We start from the raw sequence: 26,804 nt of genomic DNA, 5'->3' as shown, positions 1-26,804 counted from the left end.
TTTGGGGAAAATCCCAGCATAAGAGGCCTTACTTCTTTCCTCTCAGCAAAGTTGTACGTTAATTATATTGCCAAATCTGCGTGGCACTGGAACTCTAGTAGGACAGGAGCCATGACTGAAGGAAAGATTTGAAATTAGCTTCAACAAAATAGTGCATAATATAGCCATGTGCAAAGAAAGTAGATGGCCCTTTTGCTCCTCAGAGGAATGTAAGAATGCAGAGACCCTCTCTAGAGAGCCAGAAGAGGCCCAACATAAGAGGAAGAAAGCTGCCATATATGGGAGCCTCAAAACTGAAAGCCTTGACAAGGAACCACGGTACCCAAAGTAGCAGGGTGGACCAGCCATCCTCAGCAGACTCTGCTGCAGTGTGACCAGAGACCAGACAGGACAGTCACTCACAGCAGACACCAGCAAAGATACAGAAGGCAGCACGCATATACCTAAGCATATGCTACATTCATAAATATACCCTCTTGGAGAGGGAGAGGAGAGAAAGAGGTGAGATGTCCTCGAACTGGGAATTCAAAGTTAAAATAGCTGATTCATTTTCCAAGAGGGCCGAGTTCAGGTGAATAAGCATTTTGGTTACCTTTCTTGGCAACTTTAAGATATGTTTCTCATCCTCAGGGGAATAGAGGCTTCTGAGACCAGACCATGAATAAATAAACGTAAATATCCATTACCATTGCATACATGTTATAATATGTTGTAAGGCAATAGTATAATGTTTGGATCCTTTCCTGTTTTTAAAGTTGCTTTGGTTACTCAGACCTCTTTCATATGTTCCTATGTGAGGGCAGTTACCAATTAAAATATTAGAGCTGCCACTATCGTAAATTTAGAGTCTTAATAACAAAGAATATCCCCAAGCAACATACTCTGAACAGCAGAGGATGAGAATGTGGCCTTATAAAATGGTATCCTGACAGATAAGAGGGACTATTTGTCTTCTTCAACCCCTAAAATATTTAGTTTATAATTTTTATTCTTTGTATAATTTTGCCTCCCAGTCACTCAAAGAAGATGAATAAGCTGAAATGCAACTGGCAGAAGCCAACTTCTCTAGGTGTTGCCTGTCCAAACATGGGTTACATGCATTACATCAGACACCCACACTAACAATGTTCCCTTCATGCTTAGTCCATAGGTTTGGTAGTCCCATAACCAAAATCTGGCTATTCTTACCAATTTTCTGAATATTTATATAAAAATATAAGTTATTTGCTAATAGTTCTCTCTACTTTTTCTTTTTTCCTACTGAATGATTCAAAGACTCAAACATGTATTTTTGGACATGATTGGAAATCAAGATTAATTCTTTTTTTTCCCTAGCTTTATTGAGATATAATTGACATGAAACATTGGGTAAATTTAAGAAGTACAATGTGATGATTTGATACAATTATAAATTGAGAAATGATTGCCACACCAGGGTTAATTAACACCTTTATCACCTCACATAATTACCATTTCTTCTGATCTACTCTCCTAACAACTTTCAAGTATAAAATATAGAATTGTTAACTACAGTCACCATGCTGTACATTATATGCCTAGAATTTATTCATCTTATAACTGGAAGTTTGTACTCTTTGACCACCATCCCTCCATTTTGTCCAGACTCCAGCCCCTGGGAACTACCACACTACCCTCTGTTTCTATGAGTTCAGCTTTTTTAAGATTCCACATATCAGTGAGATCATGCAGAGTTTGTCTTTCTCTGTCTGACTTATTTCACTTAGCGCAATGCCCTCAAGTTCCCTCCGTGTTGTTGCCAATGACAGGATTCTCCTTTTCTTATGGCTTAATAATATTCCTGTGTGTGTGTGCGTGTGTGTGTGTGTGTGTGTGTATCTTCTTTATCCATTCATCCATAGATGGACACGTAGGCTGTTTCCATATCTTGGTTACTGTGAATAATGCTGTAATGAACATGGGAGTGTGGATATGTCTTCATGATTCTGGTTTCATACCATTTGGGTATATACCCAGGAGTGGGACTGCTGAATCATATGGTAGATCTATTTTTAATTTTTTAGGAACCTCCATACTGTTCTCCATAGAGGCTGTGCCAATTTACATTCCCACCAACAGTGCAGGAGGGTTCCCTTTTCTCCACACTCTCACCAACACTCATCTCTGTTCCTTTTGATGATGGCCATTCTCAGAAGTGTGAGGTGGTATCACCTTCGATGTCTAATTGTCTTCAGGCTGATGGCTTATGAGATAAGGAATGTACTTATGTTACTTTATAAGTTATTTCACTTGAAATGCATTTGTGAAAGAGAATGGGATGTGAAATGACTAAAAGCGTGGATCTAAATGTTCTTATGGGCAGTGCCTCTTTGTTAGCTATTTTACAGTATTCTGCAGCTAACTGATTTCTCCTTTCCTGAGGTTGTTTCCCTCCTGTCCTTTATGAAACTTGAAAAAATTAGAGGAAAGAAAGATGGCAGGAGTGGAGGGAGAAAATATGGAAAATGATTAATACCTGTGATGAAAAATTTACAGTATTTGTAAGACAGCCAGATGAATGTCTAAAATGATGTTTTGTTTTCTTTATTACCTAGTTGTACACTTGAAATAAGAACTACCGTAATGGGTGGAATACACCTTATAATTTGTACAATGAACCAGCCTCGTGAATTTCAATACTTCCGCCAATAATTCTGAGCACTCCCCCTGCTGCTCACTCCTCATCCTCACTCCTACACCCCCCTTTGCCTGCCCCCAGTTCTAACAAGTTTCAATACAAACATGCAATGCTAGACAACATATTCCCATCAACCTTTTTGCTCTTCCAAATACCTCAAAACTGATCTTCAAACATTGGAAGACTTCTACTATTGAGGTATCAGGGGCATTAACAAATTTTGTTTTCCTATTAAATACCTTTAAATTCTACTGTTTTAGTCCAGTTGCTTATTGTTTGCAGAGAATAATTTTGATGGCATTACCCCAAAAGAATAGGTGTCTCTGAAGCTTGCTCTTAGCAGAACATCTATAGCTTCTGAATTTCCTCTTTGTGGAAATTCTGTTTCCCAATGTTTTTCTTCATAGCTTGTATCTCACCTTTACCTTCTAAGCATGGCCCTTCTGTCCTGATGGTACACTTATTTGGCATCAGGGACCCCTGATGTTTTATTTTATTAATATCTGGAAACATTGTCTACTAATACATTGTCTACTAATACTAATCTGGGAAACATTTATTTAAACTTTCTAGTGCTACTGAGGCAGAGGTTCCCAACACAGATGAGTCCTCTGAAGTGCACCTCTGCTTGGATGGCAGTCTCCACAAAAAAACCCAGGCAGTAGTGTTTACCTCATCACTCACCGGATCCTGTAACTTGACGGTCAGTAGCACAGCCTTCAAGTGTTTCCCCTGCCAACGAATGGATGATCTCCATGTTTCTGGAAAAAGATTCACTGGAAGATGAAATGTTCTTGCCTACACAAAGCAACCAATATTGTTTTCTACCAGACGAATTGTGTTCGTTAATGAATAGAAAAAGAATCCTGAATTGGTAGAACTTGAGCTCCTTGACAGCCTGAGAAACACTGTTTTAGGTTTGGGCTCTTTAGTTCCAAAGAGCCCAATGAAAAATAGAACTTAAGCCCAAACTGTTCAGTTTATTTGTTTGAGGTCATGAGAGACATCATTTAATTTACAAAGGAGATAGTCTAGACTTTTGTAGCAGAAACTGTTGACTATCTACCCAAGATTCCTCTCCTGTTTATCCTTGCTAAGTAGAACTCTGATTTTACTTGGAAATTCACCCTTTCTTCAGGTGATTCAGGGACTAGACTATCAATTATGGCAATTTGAATTCCTACATTTCCATGTCTTCTTATAAAGTCTGACTTGTGCCACTCATTCATTGACTATGAAAGGGTGGAAAAGAAAAATTTGAGTCCTGGGAGGTATCACTGAACTGTTAAGTCAACCGACCCTTGAGATGTTCTGCTTTGGACCTCTTGATATACGAAATATTATGTATTCCTTTTCATTTAAGACATTTTATTACAGGTAAAAGCATCTAATTACTAGACATGTAATCTAGGTTGATATAGATGGTACTACAGAGAGGAATATTTAAAACAGGTATTTCCTAGTTGTTTATGTACAAAAATGACACAATTACAGCTGGGATAAGTGATTGGCAGTAGAGTTTAGGAATTAAGATAAAAGATTCTAAAATCTGCTATATCTGTGTTCAATTACTAATTTTTATATTGACTAGTGTGAGACTTTGAGAAATTGCTTAATCTCTTTAACTATTAGTTATTACTTCACACTCCATCCCCCCCTTTTCTGCTCAACACAAACATATTTCTAAAAGCAACTTTTTTCTCTGTTTTCTAGGGAACAGTTCTTTTCCTAGGCATTAGCATGTCTGCAATAAATGGCAGTGACTTGGAAATGGAAAGACCTACATTCTCTTCACATAACTAAGAGAATTAGCAGCCACTGGAATATGGAGAGCTCCTTGAGGGAGCTTTGTGATTCACCAAGTTATTCTTCCCTGTTTGAAAAGATAAAGGATGGCTTTTCCATTACTCCAAGTAAACATAGCCAAATGTTAACTTTAAATTTGATTTAATGTAGACAATTTGATCTGAAGTATAGTGAAGAACAATAGATCTGATACCAACAGGTAGAAAATGTTTGACCTTTAATTGTAAATATGTCACTAAATATATGTTCCTGTTCCTGAATATTTGAGTCCCTGTGTCACTACAGATAAAACTAACTCATGTGTGTTCTTAGAAATGGATATAATGTGATTGCAGAGAGTTAAAAAACACATATGTATCAACAACTTAACAAACATCTTTTCCACAATTTTCTGTTCACACTTATATTCTGATGTCAAATCAGGCCAAAAGTAACATTATAGTAACAATATATAAAATAACAATTATCATGTTACTTTATTATTACAGAAGTTCATAATAATTAGCATAGGAAAAAATTAAATTTACAAATGAAATATATCATTGAAATGCACATGGATTTTTTGGCCAGTGTAGTTGCTTTACGTCTTTATGAACATGACATAAAAACATCAAGTTAAAAAAGTACAGTTCAATAGTATTCAAATTACAAAAATCCAAAGATATCACTTCCGATTTTTAAGACTAATCATCTAATCAAATATATTTAGAAACAAAGTTAATGCTAATTATGTAGTTGATGATTTGGAAATGGGTATACAAATGACACATATACTGGTTATTTTTATTAGCAGTTTCCTTTTGGCAAGTTAATAGGTATTTATAAAACTGATCAGAAAATACTCTGCTAACTATAAAATGCTATATTTTGATACAACAAATTATTCTTATATGGACTCAAATTTACTATGAAACAAACCATGCAGAGTGTAGCTTAGAATAACACTATATTTTGCCTTCAAGGGTAATTCTGTAATTCTGTACTAGTGTCCAAAGATACCACTGTAAATTTATACTTGAATTTTTTCCTAAGAAAAAACAAATCTAACATCATTCCAATTATTATATCTTACATGAACATACTTAATGATCCAGTATCATTAAATCCATCCTAACATTTTCTTTGTTGACAATGGATAGGATATTCCGTTGACTGGCTACAAAGACTTGCTTTAAAGAAAGTGATTGTTAATTATTCGTGACTCTCAATGAATCATGAGTTCTCCAGGTATTTGGATTGGTGAAGGGTCTCTTGTTTTGACTTGATATTCTGAAGGTTCTATATAAAAGTAAAAGTAAAAGTTAACAGTATGCTATTCTAAGGATTTTAAAAATGTGTCTGTGCTTATTTTTTGGTTGGATTCTATGCCTGGAAGGGAAGATAATTACGTTTTTGAATGTAAAGTTTCAAAAGTAGAATATTCTATTGTCTTTCTAAGTATCATGCACTTAACTATGATCTCCAAGTAACCATTTTCAAAAAGAAAAATAGTCTTTTTTCTCAAATATTTAAACTTTAATCATTGGTTTTGCTGCACATTTCTTTGAAGATTTAGGGCTGTTTTAATGTAGCATAACATGGAGCAAATGCAAAATCCTTCATCTTTACTGCAGAAGGTATTCACATGGATTAGACTTGCCCACCAGGTGAGTGGAAAGCAGCCTGCTTTATGAAGAAGGTATTATTGATCTCCAATGTGAAGTAACACAGGTTTTGTTGTTACTGATGCTTCTGTTTTGTTTTGTTCCTTCTTTCCATGATGGCTTTTACTTTTGTCATTTCTTAACCCAGGGTCTGGATCTTTCAGATTACATGTAAGGATCAAATTTAAATTGCGTGGAAAATAATTGATAACTAAATGTAATATAATAATAATTGTATAATATAATTATAATACATTACAATATGATATTATAACTAATAAAAATATTATAATATAGAATATGAATGATTTGCTTTTAAATACATATTAGAGTCAATTCAAGATTTTTGCCTATAACACTCCTATTGTCATCCAGTAAAGAAATATATCTTTCTCTGCGGGCAAGAAAGGAGGTTAAATAACAGCTGATATATAGGAAATTTTGAGTAGCCATATAGGCCTCATCTACCTGAGGCACAACAGTAATCTGTAAAAAAACCAAGGTGGCAGATGTGAACTTTATACATTAAGTGAGTGACTAAAAAATAAAGATTGAAAACCTTTAAGATTTTTGCTAAGCTAGAAAGTTTTTGGTGCTTCTCTCAAACAATACCTCTGTGATGGAATATCTAGGCAGGCCCAGTAACTGAACCATGCTCGCAAATATTTTAAACCAAATAAAGGAAAGTTTAATAAATTCCAAATGCTCTTTCCCCCCCTTGAAACTGACTCTTATTTGTTGGCCTTTAAACTATATCTTGGAACTCAAAGAATATCTTTTCATACAAATACAACTTTTAAGGCCTTGGAGAGAAGCAGTGTGTTTGGTATTGATATTGGTCAGCATTAAATTAAACAGTTAGAGGAGCTGGGTCCAACAAGGGAATATGTTTAGCTGGGATTACTTTTAAAAATAAGTAAGTTTGAATGTCTGTAGACAGGGCACACACTCATCACGTGCCCAGCTCCTTGGTACCACCATACACCTTCCCCACTAAATCTTGCACTTGATCTGTCTGGTCATCAAAGCCTTGGAGTCTGAGGAACCATATGTGTAGAAGCATCATCAAGTTTACTGACTCTTCTTCTCTGAGCGTCATGAGATCAGAGAAATGTCCACCACCTCTGCTGCCCTCAGGCCTAATCTTACTGATAAGTATATTTTATGTGTATGTATATAATATATATGTATATATATACTTAATATATATATTTCTTCATTAACATTTATGATACTCAAATTATACCTCTTTGATGGAATATTTGTATTCCATTTTGTATACAAAAATGTATACATTTGTATCATGAATAAGTAAATGAACAGCATTGATATTTAAATATGAGGGTTTTTTTTTTAAATTAAAACTAAGCAACTGAACACTACTTTATATCTATTTGTAAGTGTTATATAAGTAGAAATATTTTAAACCCTAGACATGTAGGAATCTAGAAGTTGATGTATCTCTAACCTGAGGTTTCACATTCACAATGAAGGCAGCCAAGGAAACAGAAGTTTGGAAAGAGTGAATTAACATCAGGCAATAGTAATACGTCTTTCTAAGGATACCCAGTGAGGCCTCATTACATGTCTCATTTAATAACTACATGGTAAAATATGAATAAAGCTCATTAGTATATAAGAAATTAGAGTGAAGAGTAAATTTTCAATTAAGTATAAAGTGTATGAAGTACACAGCAGGTCCATTATATGAGCTGATTAATCCTGTAAGTGATCTGATTAAGGAATGCAGCAAAGTTCAATCTGGATTTTATAGGAAAACCAGGGGAATGATTGGGAGCCATTTCATTGGGAGAACAATGCATATGTGCTTATAAAATGCAACATGAAAGAATCCCTGTGATCACATTTACCTTACGTATTAAGACAGAGTAACGTTTTCATGTACCCATCCCACATTAAGAATGGTTTCCTAAGTCTTAATGGAGAAGCTTTCCTTCTCGGCCCTGGTAAGCTCTGCCATTGTGAAATTGCTTTCACAGGGCTGGCCCCTTTCTAGCCCTTCCCTTCTGACTTGCATCCAGTTACCTCAGTTTGACCATCACCAAGAGAAGAATTCCACAGGTGACTGCCATGCACATGACAGCATAGATGACTTCTAGAAACAAAAGATTTTTTTTAATTACTAGATTTTTAGAGAGAATAAATACTAAAAATATTTTAGAGGATGGATTTTTCACTGACCATTGAAGGGGGAATGAAATCCGCTGAGAGTTATTTCCTTTGCATGTTTTCCTTTATTCAATGCAATGCCTTTGACATTATGCAGTGTCAGATAATCTGAAAGAAAATAATGAAAATGAGATAAAAGTATTTAAGAGTCATGCATTATCTTTATCCTGTGGGTTGTAATTTGCTTTGTATTATAAGGCAACAATTTTTATTTCTATGATATTATCTTAATAAAATATGATAGATTTGTGTGAAATGGGGAGTACTTTTATTCAATTTTAACAGCTTTTTTTTCACCCTTTAATCAAATAATTTCATAATAGAAGTTGTGTGGTTGTTTTTCTTTTTTTTTTTTCCCCCAAACCATGACTAGGAAAATGATTACATTTTATAAGACAGCTCATTGTACCTTATACATAGACTAGGAAAAAAAAAAACACAGTAATTTAAGGCTACCCATTGTGATACAGAAAAAGAGTCCTTCTTTACAAGAGTGATTGTTTGAATGTGCTTTTAACAATATCTCATTTCCCTAAGACCCACAGTATTTATGAATTCTTAAAGTACGTAAGGGAGACTCCCTAAACAAATCACACTGTTTGCCTCTCTACCTAGACACTTCAATATCCGGTTTTGTTATTTCCCCTATTCTGTCTCCCTTTTTTAGCCCCTTCACTTTCTATTGCTTTTACCTATTTTTGCCTTACCGAAGGGATCCTCTTGGCCATTCTGTGGCCCTTGTATTCTCGATCATGTTTTTCTAAACACATTTCCACCCTCACATCACAACTCATAAGACAAGAAGATGTAATCCGTAGACTTAACTGATAGAACTATTTTAGGTGACTTTATTGATAACTTTGAAGTGAAATCATCCCTAGTTTTGATTCAAGTCAACACATATATGAATGTCAAACATACCAATAACACAATAACCAATTTCTTTGATGATAATTGGTTCAGGTGGGCTTTGAGACTTAAAAAAAGGGGGTGGGGAACAGACAAAGCCTCCACTTGAGAGAGCCTTTGCTGTCTTTTATAGATGTTTCATGCATTTTGAGACCTGGAAGTCTAAGTCTGAGTGGATAGTTTTTTGTGGAAGTGAGTGTATCAAATAGCAGGGTATTGCATCCAATGACAAGAGTGACAGGAGACTCTGAACAGGAAAGGAGATGAGAAGGTATATTACCAACAGCTCCATTCAGCCTCTCTCCACCCAGGGCTGATGTTGTCAGAAGCCAGCTCCTTGGAAGTCAAGGTTTGAGATCTGTGCTGAGACTAATTGGTAGAAAGCACAGGAGCCAGACTGTTTCAGATCAGTAATAAAACTCCCAGGGTGGGTCCAGGAGAAGCAGCCCAATACAAGAGCTAGAAAAGTAACTGAGGATTTTGTCACTGAAAACTTATTCTCAAGGAGTCTGACCTCCAACACAGTTAAGGCATTTTTAGTTCAAGATTGTTTTAATCCCCAACTCATATATCAGATTATCCTATATTTATAAAAGTCTGACCTTCTTGGGAAGTGAAAAATCAACCTCTTCTCAATGTAAAAACAATAGAGGTAGAGGTTGTGATTTTTTTTCACTTTTGTGGTTATAAAATAATTCTGTTATTCACCAGAAAGTTGGAATGGAAAAATCGAGCTATTTCAAATAATACCATTTTTATAACAGTGATCCTTTTTGGGGGAAGAATTAATTTCAATCAAATTAAGCATACAGATTTTTAGTGAAGTAAGTGATCATAATCAAATCTTATATTTAAATAAATTGGAATATTAAGAATAAATTATTTTGTTTCTTTTTAAATTTTATGGCATTTTGTGATATTTTAGGCAGATTCATGACCTAAATGTAAATGTATATAATGTACACTGGCTGATTATTCAGTACATCTTGCCTAGTTAGGTATTACAATTCATCTTTGTATATGAAAAAAGGTATGATTTTGATTAATTGGGCTATCTTTTAGATATATAACTGCCTAAAGTAATTGTTAAACATTCACCTAGCAAGGCATAGAAAGAATTGTCTCATTCACTAAATTTCACTCACATGGAACTCATTAACAAAGTTATAATAGATCAATGACAGAAATGCTAGCTAATGATCCCAGTGAAAATTTTAATGTGACTAGCAGTCACTCCACAATCTTAAATATTGCACCCTAGGAGGATACCAAATATCAGTTAGAGAGATTAATGTTACAGAAGGTTTCTTGGCTACTGAAGCCCATTGGAGATTCTTTCCCACCTTTTATAAACAGTGAGATTTACTGTGTTTTATAACCATGAAATTAAAGTCGGCAGAGTTAATAATCAACCTCAGTCCCACACCATCTGCTATATTTATAGATAAACACTGTCAGTGACTTGTTTATCTTAACTCCTACCCTAGAGGAATTAAACATTATTATGAACTATATTGTAAAATCCCTGTACATTTGACAGGAAATCAAGATTAATTTCAACCTTACAGTAAGAACAAATTTATATAGTATTCTCCCCAAATGAGCTTCAGAGATGGGATCATTTCTCCTTTTTCCTTCCAAAAGCCTTGTACAGCAGTGGCTGAGAGCTGATGCAGACCAAACCTCTACTTTGTATAATTTATATGAAGTGGTAAATGCATTGTAAAAAATGTGGTAAATCAGACACAAAGTAATGATTTAAAAATAAGTGTCAGAATTCGTGAAACAGAAATTAAACTTAGCACAAACTGCAAATCTGTAAACCTTCAATTAAAATTTAAATAAAACATAATCTAGAAGAGTCTCATTGGAGGAAAAATTTGATGAAAATGAACATTTTCATAGAACAGTTTTTAAAATATATTCTTGTAGCTGTCTTTTTTTAATGGAAGTATAATTGATTTACAATGTTGTGTTAGTTTCAGGTGTACAGCAAAGTGATTCAGTTATATATATATATATATATATATATATTCTTTTTCAGATTATTTTCCATTATAGGTTATTAAAATATATTAAATATAGTTCCCTGTGCTATACAGTAGGTCCTTGTTGGTTATCTATTTTATATATAATAGTGTGTATATGTTAATTCCAAAATCCTGATTTACTGCCGTTAATGCATCTCAATGGCATAGTTAAAATTCTATTGTCTTCTTTCTAAGTTTAAATAAAAGAGCACCAATACCATGGCAACATCTTAGTGAGAATGAAAATTCAAGGATGATCTTCTTGGGTATCCCAGGGTTGGTTTTATTCATAATTTGGTCAATATTGTCTCATCTGAAGGTATGTAAATTAGAGGTGAGTTTTGAATTGTTTCACCTAATGATCAGCATTGAGATTTCATGTATCATGGACTCTTTTGATCATCAGTGTATGAAAACGTCCTGCTGAAGTGGATCTAAGGAACATTGCTTCTGGGAAGAAGGGAAAACATCAGCATCTACAAGTTTGAAAAACCAATACTTTAGTAATACGATAAATCAAGGTGTAGACACCCAACATGGATATAACATCATTTTTACTAAAATGTATGTAGTAAAAACTAAACCAACTAAATAATATGCTTTCCCTAAACCATCACAGTATGCATCAATGAGGCATATTCTTTTATTTAGTTCACAAACTTCAAAGAAGATAAAAGCATGTCTTAGGTTTATTTTCTTCCACTGTGGCTAAACACACTGTGGTTGCCAGGGGCTGGGGGGAAGCGGAAACTTAGGAGTTATTAGTCAACAGGTATAAAGTTTCAGTGATGCAAGACGAATGAGTCTAGGAATCTACTGTACACCATAGTGCCTATCATTAGCAATACTGAATTGTACGCTTACAATTTTTCTGAGAAGGTAGATCTTAGGTTAAGTGCTCAAATTATTACTAAACGCAAGTTTGTGTGCCCAACACACAGTGAGCCCAAACAAACTGAAACATCAGAGTTTGGAGCAGAGAAAGGTTTATTGCAGGGCCCAGCAAGGAAAACGGGTGGCTCATACTCAAATTACCCTGAACTCCCTGCAGGGCTCCAGAAAAGCATTTTAAAGGCCAGGGGAGGGGAGGGGTTGCAGGGTATGTGATCAGCTCATGCACAATTCTCTGATTGGTTAATATTGAGGTAACTGGGAAGTTAACATTATCAGTCCTTAGGCATCAGAAGTTTCAGACTACATGCTCATGATCATCAAGTAGTTAATTTCTTCCATTTGGTGGTGGTTTAAGCATCTGAAAAACTCAGGAAATGTGCATCAGATGCTAGGAGCTAAAACAGAGGGTATGGGGGAGGGGTCTGTCCCAGGAAAGCCCCATAGGGTCCTGATCATTTACATTATCACACAAAATAATAATAGAGGATGACAGGGAAACTTTGGAGGTGATGGATATGCTTATGGTATAGATTGTGGTGATGGTTTCACGGTGTATACTTATCTTCAAACTCATCAAGCTGTATGCATTAAATATGTACAGCTTTCTGTATATCAAAAACAAAACAAAACCAAAAAGCATATAAATGAATAAGTATACCTTCAAGAATATTTGCCTAGATGTTTTGTCATGAGCCAAAAGCTCAGTGTTAGTAAATGACTGCATTGACAAGCCTGGTAACCACTCTTTTATCTGTGGTTGAATGACAGTGGTGTTCACATGTCTAATGGATTTGCTTGGTGATTATGGTGAGTTTCAACTGCACTACTAAAATATTTCAAATGTTCTATGTTTTTCTTAATAGTTTCTGCAAATAATGAAATAGTCACTGAGATGGCAATTGGAATGCAAATTATACTATTTCTGAAAACTAACACTAGATTTTATCAATATAGTATTATTGTGTTAGAAGGCCATGTTTTGAAGCGTGAAAGTAAGAGAAAAATCTGTCATCTGTAGTTTTGGGCTCATACAAAATAGATCTAAAGATATAGATCAAAAATAGGAATAGAATATTTGTGGTTAGGGTATATATCTGTAAATACGCAAGTGTGTATGTAGGGTAGAATTACAAAATTGGATGGGACGTCTTAGATTATTTTAGTCAAAATTTCAGTGCAGTGTTCCATTCTGCCTCATTCTGGACTGTCATCACCATTCCAGGAATGAGCCGTTTAATACTTTTTGCCCTTCTATTACGATTGAAGGTCAGTTCGAATTAAAATAGGAAGTAGCATTCTAGGCTGTTCTTTTATCAACTCAAGATGATAAATCTACTTTCCTTTGTTGGTATCACTGCCTAGCTCTCTGGCTGCTACACGTATATATGTGTTTGTGGGGAGAGAGATAGATAGAGAGAGAGAGAGAGGTCTCACTGTCACTAGACCACACAGAGCAATGCTTTCCAAACATTAATATGAATCTTCTGTTTATCTTAAAATGCCAATTTTGATTCAGTAGGTCTGGGATAATGCAGAGATTCTGAATCTCTTAAAGCTTCCTAGGTGATGATGATGATGCTGGCAGAATATATATATTCATATATATGTACACAGAATGGCAGAGAGAGATGCATGTACGTACTCATGGAACATACAAAATGCTTTACTTCCATGTATATGGTGCTTAATACTCTACAAGGCACTTTGACAAACATTGTTTAAATTTTATAACAACTAGCCACATAGGAATTATTAGCTCAACTTAAAGAAGCTCAGACTCAGAATAGCTGTCTTGTCCAAGTTCACAGAGTTGATAAATAGTGAAGATGTAATTTGTAGCAAAATTTTCTACCAAATATATATTTTTTAAAATGTCGTGGAGACCACAAAAGCATGTAAAACATTTTCAGGTTTTTCTAATGTGGCAGCCATATGGATTAGGAAATAGATTTGAAAAATAATAGGGACCAGTTGAATTTGATAGTGTTGTACAATAAGAAGCATTTAGTAGTATTATCTGATCACAAATCTCCATGATTATATATATAATATACATATATATAATTTTCTGTTGATGAAAATCACAATAGAAGACATAAAATCTAATAACTAAAGCATCTGAAATGCCTCACGTATACCTGTAGGATTTTTCAACTTGCACACACCTCTGAAATATGTTCATCATTTTCAATTTCAGATCAAATAAATCAACCACTTTAACTCTGATATTTAACAGAAATATTTTTAAAAATGAATGCCGCAATTTTCAAGGTGATATCTTAGACTATGATATCAATATGAGTATTTTCCATTTTTACAGACGTAGAGTTAGGACCATATGTAAAGCTTTCCAGAGTATTCACCAGGCAAAGGGCATACAAAGAATAATACACAAAACAGCAGTGTAACTATTTTTTGTTGTTGCTGTAATGTATGTCTACATCAGTATAACCTGAGTCTCAGATGAAAAATATGAAGTAATCCCATGGTTTAAATCTGCCTATATCTGGAATGAGTTCAATAGACAAAAATGTGTTCCCAAAATTGAACAGTAATTTTTACTGTGAATTACATTCTAGGAGATCTTGAATTTTTACCTTGAATTATATAGGAAATCTTGTAATAAGACAAATGTAAGCTAAGAATGGGAATAATCTACACTATATTTTATTAATTTTAAAGGTTTATGTTTTCATGTCTGGAGGTTTTTAACGTACAGAATTTTTTTAATGAAAAAGTATATGTGACAATACCATTAATTGTCCAGATAGTTTTCTGATGTCTTTGGAACTGAATGATTCACTAGTGTCTACCCTTTTGGAAATGTACAAGACTTTACCTGGCAGGTGTACACAATTGTTTCATACACTGATGGAAAACACCAAGAAAAAGAGAGTTAGGGAAAAAAATAAAGGGTAGAGATACATTTTTGGAGAGTCTTCATAGTCATTTGGAATGATGAGGTGATTCAGAAAATTTTGTAGGTTACTGAGTTTTAAAATGAGAAAAAAGGTATACAATTGTAGTATTTTTTCAATGCACATACATTTGCGAATCTTCAGCAAAATGTTGAATATCAAAGTATGAGATATACTGTTAATTCTTCTTAGACAGCAACCTTCTTGAGAATAGACATCATATCCATCTAATTTATAGTATAACATGGATGACACAATGCCATGCCCATGCAATTATCTGATGGCCGAAAAGTGTGTATGAGCAAGTTTCATGTCTGAAATAACACATCTGTCCCTGTGCAGTGACATACATTTTGAAATATATAACTATATCATGTTTAGTTCTTTCTCATCTTTAACTGACATTAGCCAAGGGTCTTCACATTAATCACATATTTTTTCACATATTATCACCACTTCTTAAAATGTAAATTCAGTGTCCCAACTGCCATGCATATTGTTGCCCAATCAAAAAAAATCTGTTAAGAAACTATTTCACCTGGTGATTAATTCTAGCAGTCAAGTTTGTTCATTGATGGGCGAAGAGTAAGCATCTTGGTCATCGGATGAGGAGAATTTTGAGAATTTCTCTGAGCTTCAGTTTTCTCATTTGTAAAATGAGACTAGTAATACCTATGTTTGCAAGATTTTTGAGAGTGAAAAATAATATTAAAATTAATATTAAAATAACAGAGCTCTTGGGAACTTCCATGAGAAGAAATATGCACAGGCGGGGATGAAGGGAAGGGAAACAGGGATAAGAGAAGGGATTCCTTTTATGGTTCTTTATCTCCTTCTCTTTTCCCTTCCTTCCTTTCTCCCTTGTCCCCATTCCTTAGAAAGATCTCCTGAGGCCAAATGACTGAAGTAAAACCTGTCATTTTCTATTTCAGAAACCTGATTCCAGGTAGACATAGTAAAGTCCAGGTTTGTTAGAAGAGGCAGAGTTTTCTAAGCTGTTCCATGAAACACTAGTTCTGCAGAATACTTTTATGTGTTAGAAAAATCAAAGAGCCCATAAGTAGACAACTTTGTAAAATTCTAGGTAAGACAAAATAAACTATGTGCTTTTTTGCTGCAAGTATATACTATACTAGTGGGACATACTTTACCTACATTTATTTTCTCCATGGGTTATATCTGGGAATTCGTTTAAAAATCTTGCAAAACAGGGGCATATGTGACTTAGATGCAAATATTTATGTATTTTGGTGAGCATAAATATTTATTAAGGATTCTTATTTGTACTTAGTCAATGGAAATTCAGAGAACACCATACGAACAATATTTTGTGCCCATCAATGTAGGCTCTAATTTATAATCCTTCCCTCTATTAAGCACACATATTCACAAGCACCTGACACCATAATTTCTCTTGTTCTCTACTCCCGGGAGTCAAGAAAAATTTTCACCCTTTGGTTTGAGAGATGTCTGACCTCCCAAACACTACTCTTATTGCCTCTTGGAGTGGTTGGTGTGATGCAACATTAATTCCAGGTTTGCTGCTAATCTACTATTCTTCAATTTCTCAACGTGTCCTCATGGGATATGGAGAATTTAGAATCTGCCCTCTACTTTGGAGAGCCATTCCAGCAGAGCTAAGAGTTCATGGATCATTTATACTTAATCACCTATAAATGTCCACAGGACCATAGGACAGAAACCAGCATATTTGGACCCAAGTAAAGATTTTCCAGTTGAGTAATTATTTCCTACTTCAAAGCTAGCGCCATGATGATCAACATGGTATACATTCGTGGGATGGTACATGACCCTGTTCTCATGAAGTTCTCAATGGAATTTTGCATAAGGTGAATAATGTTATTCAAGCGCAGTGGGAATTGATAAGGGACACCTAGGGAAAGGGTACGCATTTGATGAATGGTGGGAAATAAGGTTGATTTACATTTTGCATGTCCTTGAAAATTGGATGAAGGTGTTCAGATGTGGGGGAGATGAAAGCAGGGGCAGTGGAGAGCACACAGAAATAACAAGATCAAGTCAAAGTTCGAGAATTAGTTTATCCATGATGGGGAGATCTAATAAGGAAGATACAGCAGCAGTTTAGGCATGGGAAGATGAAAAATAAAAATAGGTGGGAGAAGTTGGAGTGGAGAAGAGAGGAAGTGTAAGGGCATATTTAAAACAAAGAGCTTTCTGTTGGAAAGCAGAATGATCAGAAAGCAGAGTAGCAGAAGCATCAGAATCAGATCTGGATTCTGCCTCCCCACAGAGCTGTCATTTTAGGCAACTTACTGGTCCTCTGTTCCCTTAGATTTAAAATCGGATAATGCCAACCACAAAATTTAATTAAAAATTAAATGTGACAATATATAAAGAGAGTTTGGAACTGTGCTTGGCACAAAATAAGTGCTCAATAAATTACATCATTTTACAATATTATATAATTTAGAGTTTTATTTGATATTAAAAATGCAAAGTTAAATCAAAGATGACCCTTAGGTTCTTGAGACAACACGATGTATCAGAATAGATTTGGCTTGAAAGATGAAAGAGTCATAGAGGGGAGAACTGCCACGTTTACCTCTCTGCTTTTCAACTTGACTGTTCATAGCAAAGAACCCTGGCTTTGGAACCAGAACTCCATCACAATCTTAGCTGAGTCATCCACTGGCTGCAAGTCATCCACTTGCCTTGGACAAGTTAGTTTAACCTCTGAGCCTCATGCTGCTCACATGTAGAAAGGGAGTTGAGATAGATTGTATTATTTATTTATTTTTAAGACTGAAGTATAGTTGATTTACAAAGTTGTGTTAGTTTCAGGTGTACAGCAAAGTGATTCAGTCATATATATATATATATATACATATATGTATATATTCTTTTCCAGATTTTTTCCAGTATAGGTTATTACAAGATACTGAATATAGTTCCCTTTGCTATACAGTAGGGCTTTGTTGCTTTTCCATTTTATATATAGTAGTGTGTATCTGTTAATGCCAAGCTCTTAATTTATCCGTCCCCCCAGATTGTATTATTTTGTAGGAGGATTCACTCCTCTTTCACTGTAATGAATTAAACTCCTACCACCCAATGCCATGTGGCTTAGAGAACCACCTTCCGTGAGAAGAGTCTGTTTTACTGTTCCCTGCCATTGGGCTTGACCTTGACTTGAGTTAGTCAAAAATGTGAGCGGTTGAGACTTTCCCCGTGGCACAGTCCTTGAGAATCCACCTGCCAATGCAGGGGACACAGGTTCAATCCCTGGTCCGGGAAGATCCTACATACTGTGGAGCAACTAAGCCTGTGTGCCACAACTACTGAGCCTGTGCTCTAAAGCCCATGAGCCACAACTACTGAGCCTGCTTGCCACAACTACTGAAGCCCATGAGCCTAGAGTCTGTGCTCTGCAACCCGAGAAGCCACCACAATGGGAAGCACACGCACTGCAATGAAGAGTAGCCCCCGCTCGCCGCAACTAGAGAAAGCCCATGCACAGCAACAAAGACCCAATGCAGCCAAAAATAAATGAATAAAAAATAAATACATTTATAAAAAAAAATATGTGAGCAGCAATGATGTATGTTATGTTCAAGCAGAAGTCTGAGTGATTCCGTCACTTAGTTTTTGTTTCTACCACAAAAATGTCATGTTCCAAAGAGTGGCCATGCCTTTAGCCTAAGTCTACAAATGGGGAGCAGAGCCTCAGCTGTCAGCCAGCCCAGAGCTTCCTACATGTGGCATAACCTAGACATCAGTCTTTGGGTCTGTAAGTCACTGAAGCTTGGAGATTGTATGTAACTGCCTAACCCTGTAAAAGCTGACTAATTCAGGGGTAATAATGTACCACAAATGAAAATTGTTGACAAATGGTAGCTTCTTAATTAATATTACCTCTTTTTCTTCTCTCCTCTCTTATAACTCTCAATTGAATAGTAGGTAGAGGGAGAAAAAAAAGGGAAAAAAAGGTTAAAGAAAGGTAAGAAAGGAGGAGAGGGCACTTGGAGAAAGGTGGTGAGATGATTGAAGAATGGTCTTCATTTTGAGGATGAGAATGCTTTTCTCTGTTTTGGGGGAAATATGGGGCTATGGGATGTATAGTCATGCAGTCTCTCCTTATCTTTCATGTACCAATACTAATGTCATGTTCACCTTATTCTTAAAAAATAAGTATGAGATGCAATGTCATTATCTCTACTGGGATTAAATTATACCCAAATTAAATAGGGCCCCATTATTTTTATTCCTAAACTCCTTTGACTTGCATTACAACACAAGATAGTAGGACTTTGTTAATATGGATTTTCCAGCTGTTTCTTCACATTAAATAATCCCACAAAGACATAATGAGAATTGAAAATAAAGAGAGGCTACCAGTAAATACAGACAATACAGTGAGGAGCAGTATGGCATTGTGGAAAGAGGCCAGCCTTTGGCTTCAAGCCACAGACTCAAGTCCTTGCTCTGAAATTTGCTAAATGTGTGACTGGAGGTACTTAAACAAAAAAAACTCTTCTGTACCCACTTTCCTTTTCTATTTGATGAGGATAATAACATTTATTGACTTGTTGTGAGGATTAAGTGAGACAAGACATATAAAGTATATTGCAGAGGGTCCACATAGAACCTACAATTTTTTTAAATTTGAAAAGTATGTTTTGATTGTGGTTGCATATAAGTATTAACTATGGAGCATTTAAAATTAGATTCCTTGGCCTTATCACTATAGGTTTTGATTTAATAGGTCAAGAGAGAAGAGAGAATTAAAGTACTAGGCATTCTTAATTTCAAAATCTTTCTAGATGCTTTCAGTGTTATGGTCAGGATAGAGAACCGTTGGTAGAGAGTAGAAAACACATGGTTTTGGAGGTGAAAGAAACAGATAATATTGTAAATCACACTATTGTGAGCTAGTGGAATAGAAGTTGTTAGAGAGGAAGAGAGGAAGAGGTTGGAGAATTATGTTTTTTAATAGATCCCGGCTTTGAAAAAAATCAGGAATGGGTGGGCATGGCCAGATACAGGGATAGTCACTGCCAAGCCAGTTTTACCAATGGAAGATAACTATATTTGGATCAGTAAGAGACCTTACCACCTCACAAGTTCCCTTTCAGCTACCTGGCAGCATTAAAAGAACAAAAACAATTAAAACCAACAATATTTCCATTGTAGAGGAGGGGTGTTGGAATGGAAGTTTGGGCCAAAGAACAGTGAGAAAAATTAACTGGGTTGATGCAGCCATGTAGAAGTGTTGGAAGGAGCTATTAGGATTGTAGACATATGCTTAGTGTACATTCTTAATGTAATAACTACCATATGGACTTCAAACAAAATACCATTGTACATTTCAGGCTGTCTGCTACACTAGGAAGAGTGAGAGACTTGAGATGCAGGTATGGAATAATGGCTGGTCTGGAAGCTTAAACATCACCCACAGCATCTTCTTACATAGACCTCAGGGACACACAGCAGTGTATCCCTAAGATAAGGTGCCCTTTAAAGAAAGCTCTGCAGTCTGATTTATATGGCTTCCCTCCTTTCAGATTGCCTTGATTCCCACTTGAAGTAGATGTACCATCAGGGACTAGTGGGCTCTGGCCTCTTTCTGAAGTTGAGTTGCTTTGAAAGTCCCTACCATATGCCTACAGTGTCTGAACAGCTGACCCAGGTACTAATGCAAGAGTAAAACATCAGTCCCAGAGTTCTAGCAAACTCTGAGTGTATTGCAAATTGGGAACACCCAGTGTTCAGTGTCAGTGGCAACCAAAGGAAGCCATTCCACCCTAAGCTGCAAGCCAGCAGAAATGCAAGAGACAGTGGGAATAATCTCTGTCACAGACACACACTTTAAAAACATCACCAAACACTCACACTGCCCAACAAATCAGCTTTTATCCATTCCACACTCTTTTACCTAGTTTGAAAACCAATTTGTTTACTGTGATTTGTACCACAAACCCCCAGTAAATGCTTTCCAAAGAGTAATGGGTGAGAAGAATAAGAATTATGTTTACTAGATACCAATGTAGTGTTAGGGCATTCTTGCAACTTTGAGATTGAAAGAATATTTACTGATGTTTGCAATTCTGTAAAGGGTCTTCTTGAACCCATGAAAAGAACTTGAGAAGATGGTTTGAGACAATCTGACACTAACAGAAGATGAAAGATTGTCATTATCAATGGATTCTTAAATCTTTACCACTTACTAACCTGTCTCACTTAGGGGATTTTATCTGTGTAAGTACCAAACATTTGTTTTTTTGAAGAAGTCCTCCTTTAAGATGATATCTCAGCATGTAGGTGCCAGGGCAATAACTATTAAGTGTCCACATGTGGTGTTTTATGGGAATACATTTGATGCTATTATATTGTTGTCACAAGAATACTTGGCTCTTTAAGCCAGGAATACACATGCTCATAATAAATGATTTTTATGATTTCACATACACAATCATGATACACAGAAAGTATAAAGGAAAGACTGCTTGTTTTATGTAGCTCTGGCACTAACTCCATCCCCAATTATGGGCAACAAGGGGATTATATGAAGCCAATGAAAGCATAAGGGTGGAAAATGGAAAAGATAACACTGTGCTTTCACATACTGGAGTCTGTGATTGTTCAAATTGTAACAGTATTGTTTTGTTGTTTCATTTCCCTCCATGATCTTAAATGTTCCTTCCTTCTCTAGTGCTGCCAAAATGTGAGTTGTCTCACTCATCAATGGCAACTCTTTAATCTTTCCTTTTTGGTTTAGAGCAAACGACAAAGGTAGTCATGGATGATTCATAGAATCATGCTCAGTGGCAGAGTTTTTCCCCTCCCTTAACACCTAAGCCTTTAAGGATAGAGCTGGGAAAAAGTGAAGGTAGGGGACAGCTGTTCTGTTGTTTCTGTGGAGGGTTTGGACACTTCAGTATTTCCAGATTATAGCTGTGTGAAGCATTTTTTGCAAAATAAAAAGCCAAGCCAAATTTGCTGGTTTTCAGGTCTGCAGACAAAATTTAAACCAGCTGGATTTTATTGGGAACTTTTGCATGCAAGTAAACCTAGTGGTGAAACTCAAGCCAACATTTGTCTCCACTGGAATGGGCTACATCTTTAGGGAAAACCCCCTTACCCCATGTCGCTTCCCTTAAGGGAGTTTTGAATTTTGAAAGTTCCTAAAAGAAATCTGCCAGGTTACTCCATAGAGTATCTGATTGGAACAATAGCCAATGAAAATGGAAGGTACAACCAGGTCTGATGTCTCTCTTAGTCAGATCTTCAGAGATGAGAAGTTGTGTGTCTCTCTGAAACCTGATTTTAAATTACCCCAATTAAACCAGCTAATGATTCCCTCCACACAAGTACTTCCAAACACAAAAGCCAACACACACACACATTCACTTAAACTCACACACACACATGCCTGGTCAGAGTGGCAAATAATGACTAACTTATTGGATTTGTATATAGCAAAAGTTTCACACCCTATCTTGACTGTCTTAAGTGAAAATTACCACATTCCTCACTGAAAATATGTAATTTTATAGATTTAAACTTATAAGGAATAGAAACAAAGAAACACATAGTATGATGATTTTTTACTAAGCCTGGGATACATTATTTATAAAGCTATTTAGAATTTGGAAAACAAAGCAACAAAAGGTAATTCAACACTAGAGGAAAACCCTTTTACTCCAAATCTCAACTTAGATCTCTGAAAGAATGAGCATTTTTTCCAAGGGCAAAGAAAGAAAGGATACATGCTTTCATAAGATTTTAGTATAATCATAGGAAGGAAAATTCTTGGCAGACTACTCATCTTTTTGGCATTAAAAAAAAAAAAATCTCTCCAGAGCTGATCCTATACATAGGCAGCAGGGAGGTTTGCCAAAAAGGTACTGGCTTCAAATATCATGTCACCTAATCCAAGAATATCAGGGCACATCTAATATCAAAGATCATCTATTTCTGTTAAACTGTTACCAAAATTTAATTTGTGAGAAACCTGAGGTCTAGGGTGAGTATAACTGATTTCCTCCATACCACTTAGGGTATTAGGGATCAAACTTGTTTCCTAAGCTCTTGTTCTTTACATTACAACATACTCCCTTTCCAGCAAACACACTTTCAAGGATGCTTTTGTTCTATTCACATGTTCCCTGGGAAACGTAACATTTATAATCAATGACAATTATAAATTTCACATCATTACATGAGAGAAGTACATTATGGTTGTTTAAAAATCACAATTTCTGGTACCCCAAACTGCCTTGTTTAAATTCTGCCTCTGTTGTCTTCTGTGGAACCTTGGGCAAGTTACTAACTTCTGGGTGCCCCAACTTTTTCTTTGATGAAAGAGCAAGTATCTCCTTCATCTGTTGCTTATACAAATTAATTAAACAAGACATCAAATGAACAGACTAGTGTTGAACACACAGTAAGCCCTCAATAAGGTCATAAGGCTCAAAGGAAATAAAAGATAAGTAAGCTAGTGTCCATAGCCAGGGGACAGCTTTAAACTGGCAAGCAGTATTTTTAGATGTTTATTAAACCTTCATCTTTCTTTTAAATTATTTTTAAATTTTTATTTTATATTGGACTATAGTTGATTAACAATGTTGTGTTAGTTTCAGATGTACAGCCTAAGTGATTCAGTTATACATATACATATATCTAATCTTTTTCAAATTCTTTTCCCATTTAGGTTATTACAGTATATTGAAAAGAGTTCCCTGTGCTATACAGTAGGTTCTCGTTCGTTATCTATTTAAATATAGCAGTGTGTACATGTCAATCCCAAACTCTCAATCTATTCCTCTCCCTAAATCTTCATCTTAAGGATATTGTATCTTATATCACTTCAGTTTTCTCCATGTTATTATTTCACATTGTTGAGGTGAATTGGCAAACATATCCATTAAAATGTTCTTTGTAGTTTGTCAAATGGGAGGATTATTTTCAAGCATTGGTCCAGATCCTGACAATATTAACACCCTGTTGTAGGAATCTGCTTCTGGCCATCAGTCATTCTTTCTGCAGTTTCTTTGAGGCAGGTGATAATGTGCTTGGAGAGCACCAACACCTGATAGCCATTGCTTTCTGTAACAAGTGATGTCAATAGAGCCAAATGCACAGGAAAACCTCATCTATAGGCTCCACATCCCTATTCTAAAGATGGTGCCTTCCAGGGCAGCCCCAAGGCCACCATCAGAGAGGTTCGAGCATCCCACGTAGTCAAACCTGGAAACTGAGTCTTACTTACTCACCGCTCTCCTTGGGAGGGTGGGCAAATCTAGGGCGAACTTGTAACGGGTCACAAGGATGAAACTGATGGATGATTTCTAAATGAAACTGTTTTGCCCGTCCCTCCCTCCATTGCTGGGAACAAAAACTTACATTCTTTGTTACTGATTAACATGGGTGGGCATTCTTGCTGGTTTTGCTTGTTTCTCTCATCTTAACCATAGAAACCCAAGAATTTCCTTTAAGACTCCTGCTTTCTCCCCAGAAGGCAGGAAGGTAGTTTTCAAGACACTAGTCTGTTACCCTCCTCATTTGCTGGCGAATCAATAAATTTCTCTTTCCTTTGTCCTCAAAACCTAGTCCTTGCTACTCTCATTCAGCATCGGGGGCAAGGACTAATTTTCGATAATGAACTTAGGGAACCTGAGATGTTTCTGTGTGGAGGTTAGTGTGGGAAATATGACTTATTCAAATACATTCAGGTTTCATTTTGGAGTTTCAAACAAGTAACCTTATCCAGCTGATCCCCCCCTTCCCCGTGGTTACTCTTCACCTCCAAGCACAATTTCACTCAGTTCTGCACTATTTTCTGAATATTGGGTGTAGTGTGCAGTAACTCAAGTGATGACACTGTTCTGAGGTTTTCTGACTTGTGACTTTTATCCATCACATCAGTGGTTATCACTGTGGACAGTGAAATTGTGGGACCAACGAGACTTCCTCCAGGGATCCATGTTTGCTTTTTCATATTTATAACATGACAATCTTGGTCCTAATACATCTGGGGTATATTAATAATTTATTCATAATAAGAAACAGGCATCACCTCACCATTCTTTAATCAAAACCAGCACCTCTTGCTGTTGACTCTGGGGATATCTTATCGCATGGGGATAAATGGGAAGTGATGAGATCTTTTGTTCTACTGGTTTGGTAAGCAAACTAAAACACACTTAGGAATCATGATTCTAGGGATGGCATTTTTTTTCTTTTCTTTTTTTTTGGTTCTGAAACCAATTCCAATGGGCAGGCGATCTGCACATCTACAAGCAATTCTTGGGTCACCAGAGAGGTGTTATAGTATTCAACTCAATTCCGATACCATCTACCCAGAGATGGCGTCAGATTCCAAAAGTCCTACAAGACTCCACCCCACACAAGTCCACATTGTTACTTGTACTTCTGTCCCACTAGCCATAAATGAGAGGTTCCCGGGACTTCTTCCTCGGGCTCAATTAATTTGCTAAGAGTGCCTCACAGAACTCAGAGACACATTTTAGTTACTAGATTGCCAGATTATTATGAAAGGATATAATTCAGGAACAGCCAGATGGAAGAGATGCATAGGGGAAGGTGTGGGGAAAGGGCTCGGAGCTTGCAAGCCCTCTCCAGGCATCACTCTCCATCACGTCCATGTGCTCACCAACCTGGAAACTATAGAAACTCTGTCCTTTTGGGTTTTTATGGAGGCCTCACTGCATAAGCATGACTGGTTAAATCATTGACTGGTTAAATCATGGGTGTGATTTCAACCTCCAGCCCCTCTCCCCTCCCTGGAGATTGTGGGGGTGGTGCTGGAAGTTCCAACCCTCTAATCTCTTGGTTGGCTCCCTGGCCACCAGCCCCTTATTCAGATTACCTAAGGGCTTTCCCAAAGTCTCCTCATTAACATAACAAAGGACACCTTTATTGCTCTTATCATAGGGTTTTAGGAGTTCTGTGCCAGGAGCAGAGTCCAGTTTGAAGACCAAATACAGTAGAGACCAAACCCTTGTATCTTGGTTCCTACATCTGAGGATTGAAAATATTTGGAAAAACATTCCAGAAAATTCCAAAAAACAAAACTTGAATTTGATGCATGCTGGTACTATTTTTTTACATAGCATTTCCATTGTATTTACAATTACTTACAAAAGGATTTACATTGTTAGGTATTATAAGTAATTGTAAAAAAATAAAAACCAAAGACCTCAATTAAATAGAGTTGGGAGAGCAGAATGGGGAGTCTAACACGCTATTACAATAGCAGAGGCACACAAGAAGAAAGACTCCCCTTCTTTCCTGGCAAGGACTCAGCCAATGAAAAGCCATGGAATCTATTTACTGCAGCCCTCCTTACTTCCTTTTCCCCTTCTGTAAAAACCTTCTCCTTCCCTTCCCATTTGGGAACTTGCATGTGGCTTGCCGTGATTGTAGACCCCAAGTTTCAATTTTCTGCTGATCCCTAATAAACCCATCTTTGTGGAAGAAATATCTGAGTCTATTTGTTTCAGAACAGTATAATCTAGAGAAGATTTAAAGTATATGGGAGGATGTGTGTAGGTTATATGCAAATACTATTGATACACCATTTTAGGCAGGGAACTCAAACATCCATGGATTTTAGATGGAACCAATCCCCTGTAGATACTGAGGGACAGCTATATGCATTGCTTATTCTAAATCACAATGTCACAGTATCTCAAAACAACCAATGTTGAAGCTCCTCCAATGCAGATAGTGTATGCTTATATAGATGACTCATGTA

The 26,804-nt window shown here is 36.2% G+C and overlaps 1 protein-coding gene across 1 annotated transcript in view; it reads right to left on the bottom strand.

Moving 5' to 3' along the window:
* Positions 1-5,666: 5,666 nt before the first annotated feature.
* Positions 5,667-26,804, bottom strand: part of GFRAL (GDNF family receptor alpha like) — a 57,028-nt gene continuing 35,890 nt past the window's right edge. The window contains 4 exon segments of the mRNA XM_024754682.1: positions 5,667-5,720; positions 5,722-5,740; positions 8,152-8,221; positions 8,308-8,403. Of these exon segments, the coding sequence (XP_024610450.1) occupies positions 5,667-5,720; positions 5,722-5,740; positions 8,152-8,221; positions 8,308-8,403 (239 nt within the window).

The sequence above is a fragment of the Neophocaena asiaeorientalis genome, unplaced genomic scaffold (assembly GCF_003031525.2).
Source record: "Neophocaena asiaeorientalis asiaeorientalis breed wild unplaced genomic scaffold, Neophocaena_asiaeorientalis_V1.1 scaffold319, whole genome shotgun sequence".
Classification (NCBI taxonomy): Eukaryota; Metazoa; Chordata; class Mammalia; order Artiodactyla; family Phocoenidae; genus Neophocaena; species Neophocaena asiaeorientalis.
This window is presented reverse-complemented; position numbering and strand designations above follow the sequence as displayed.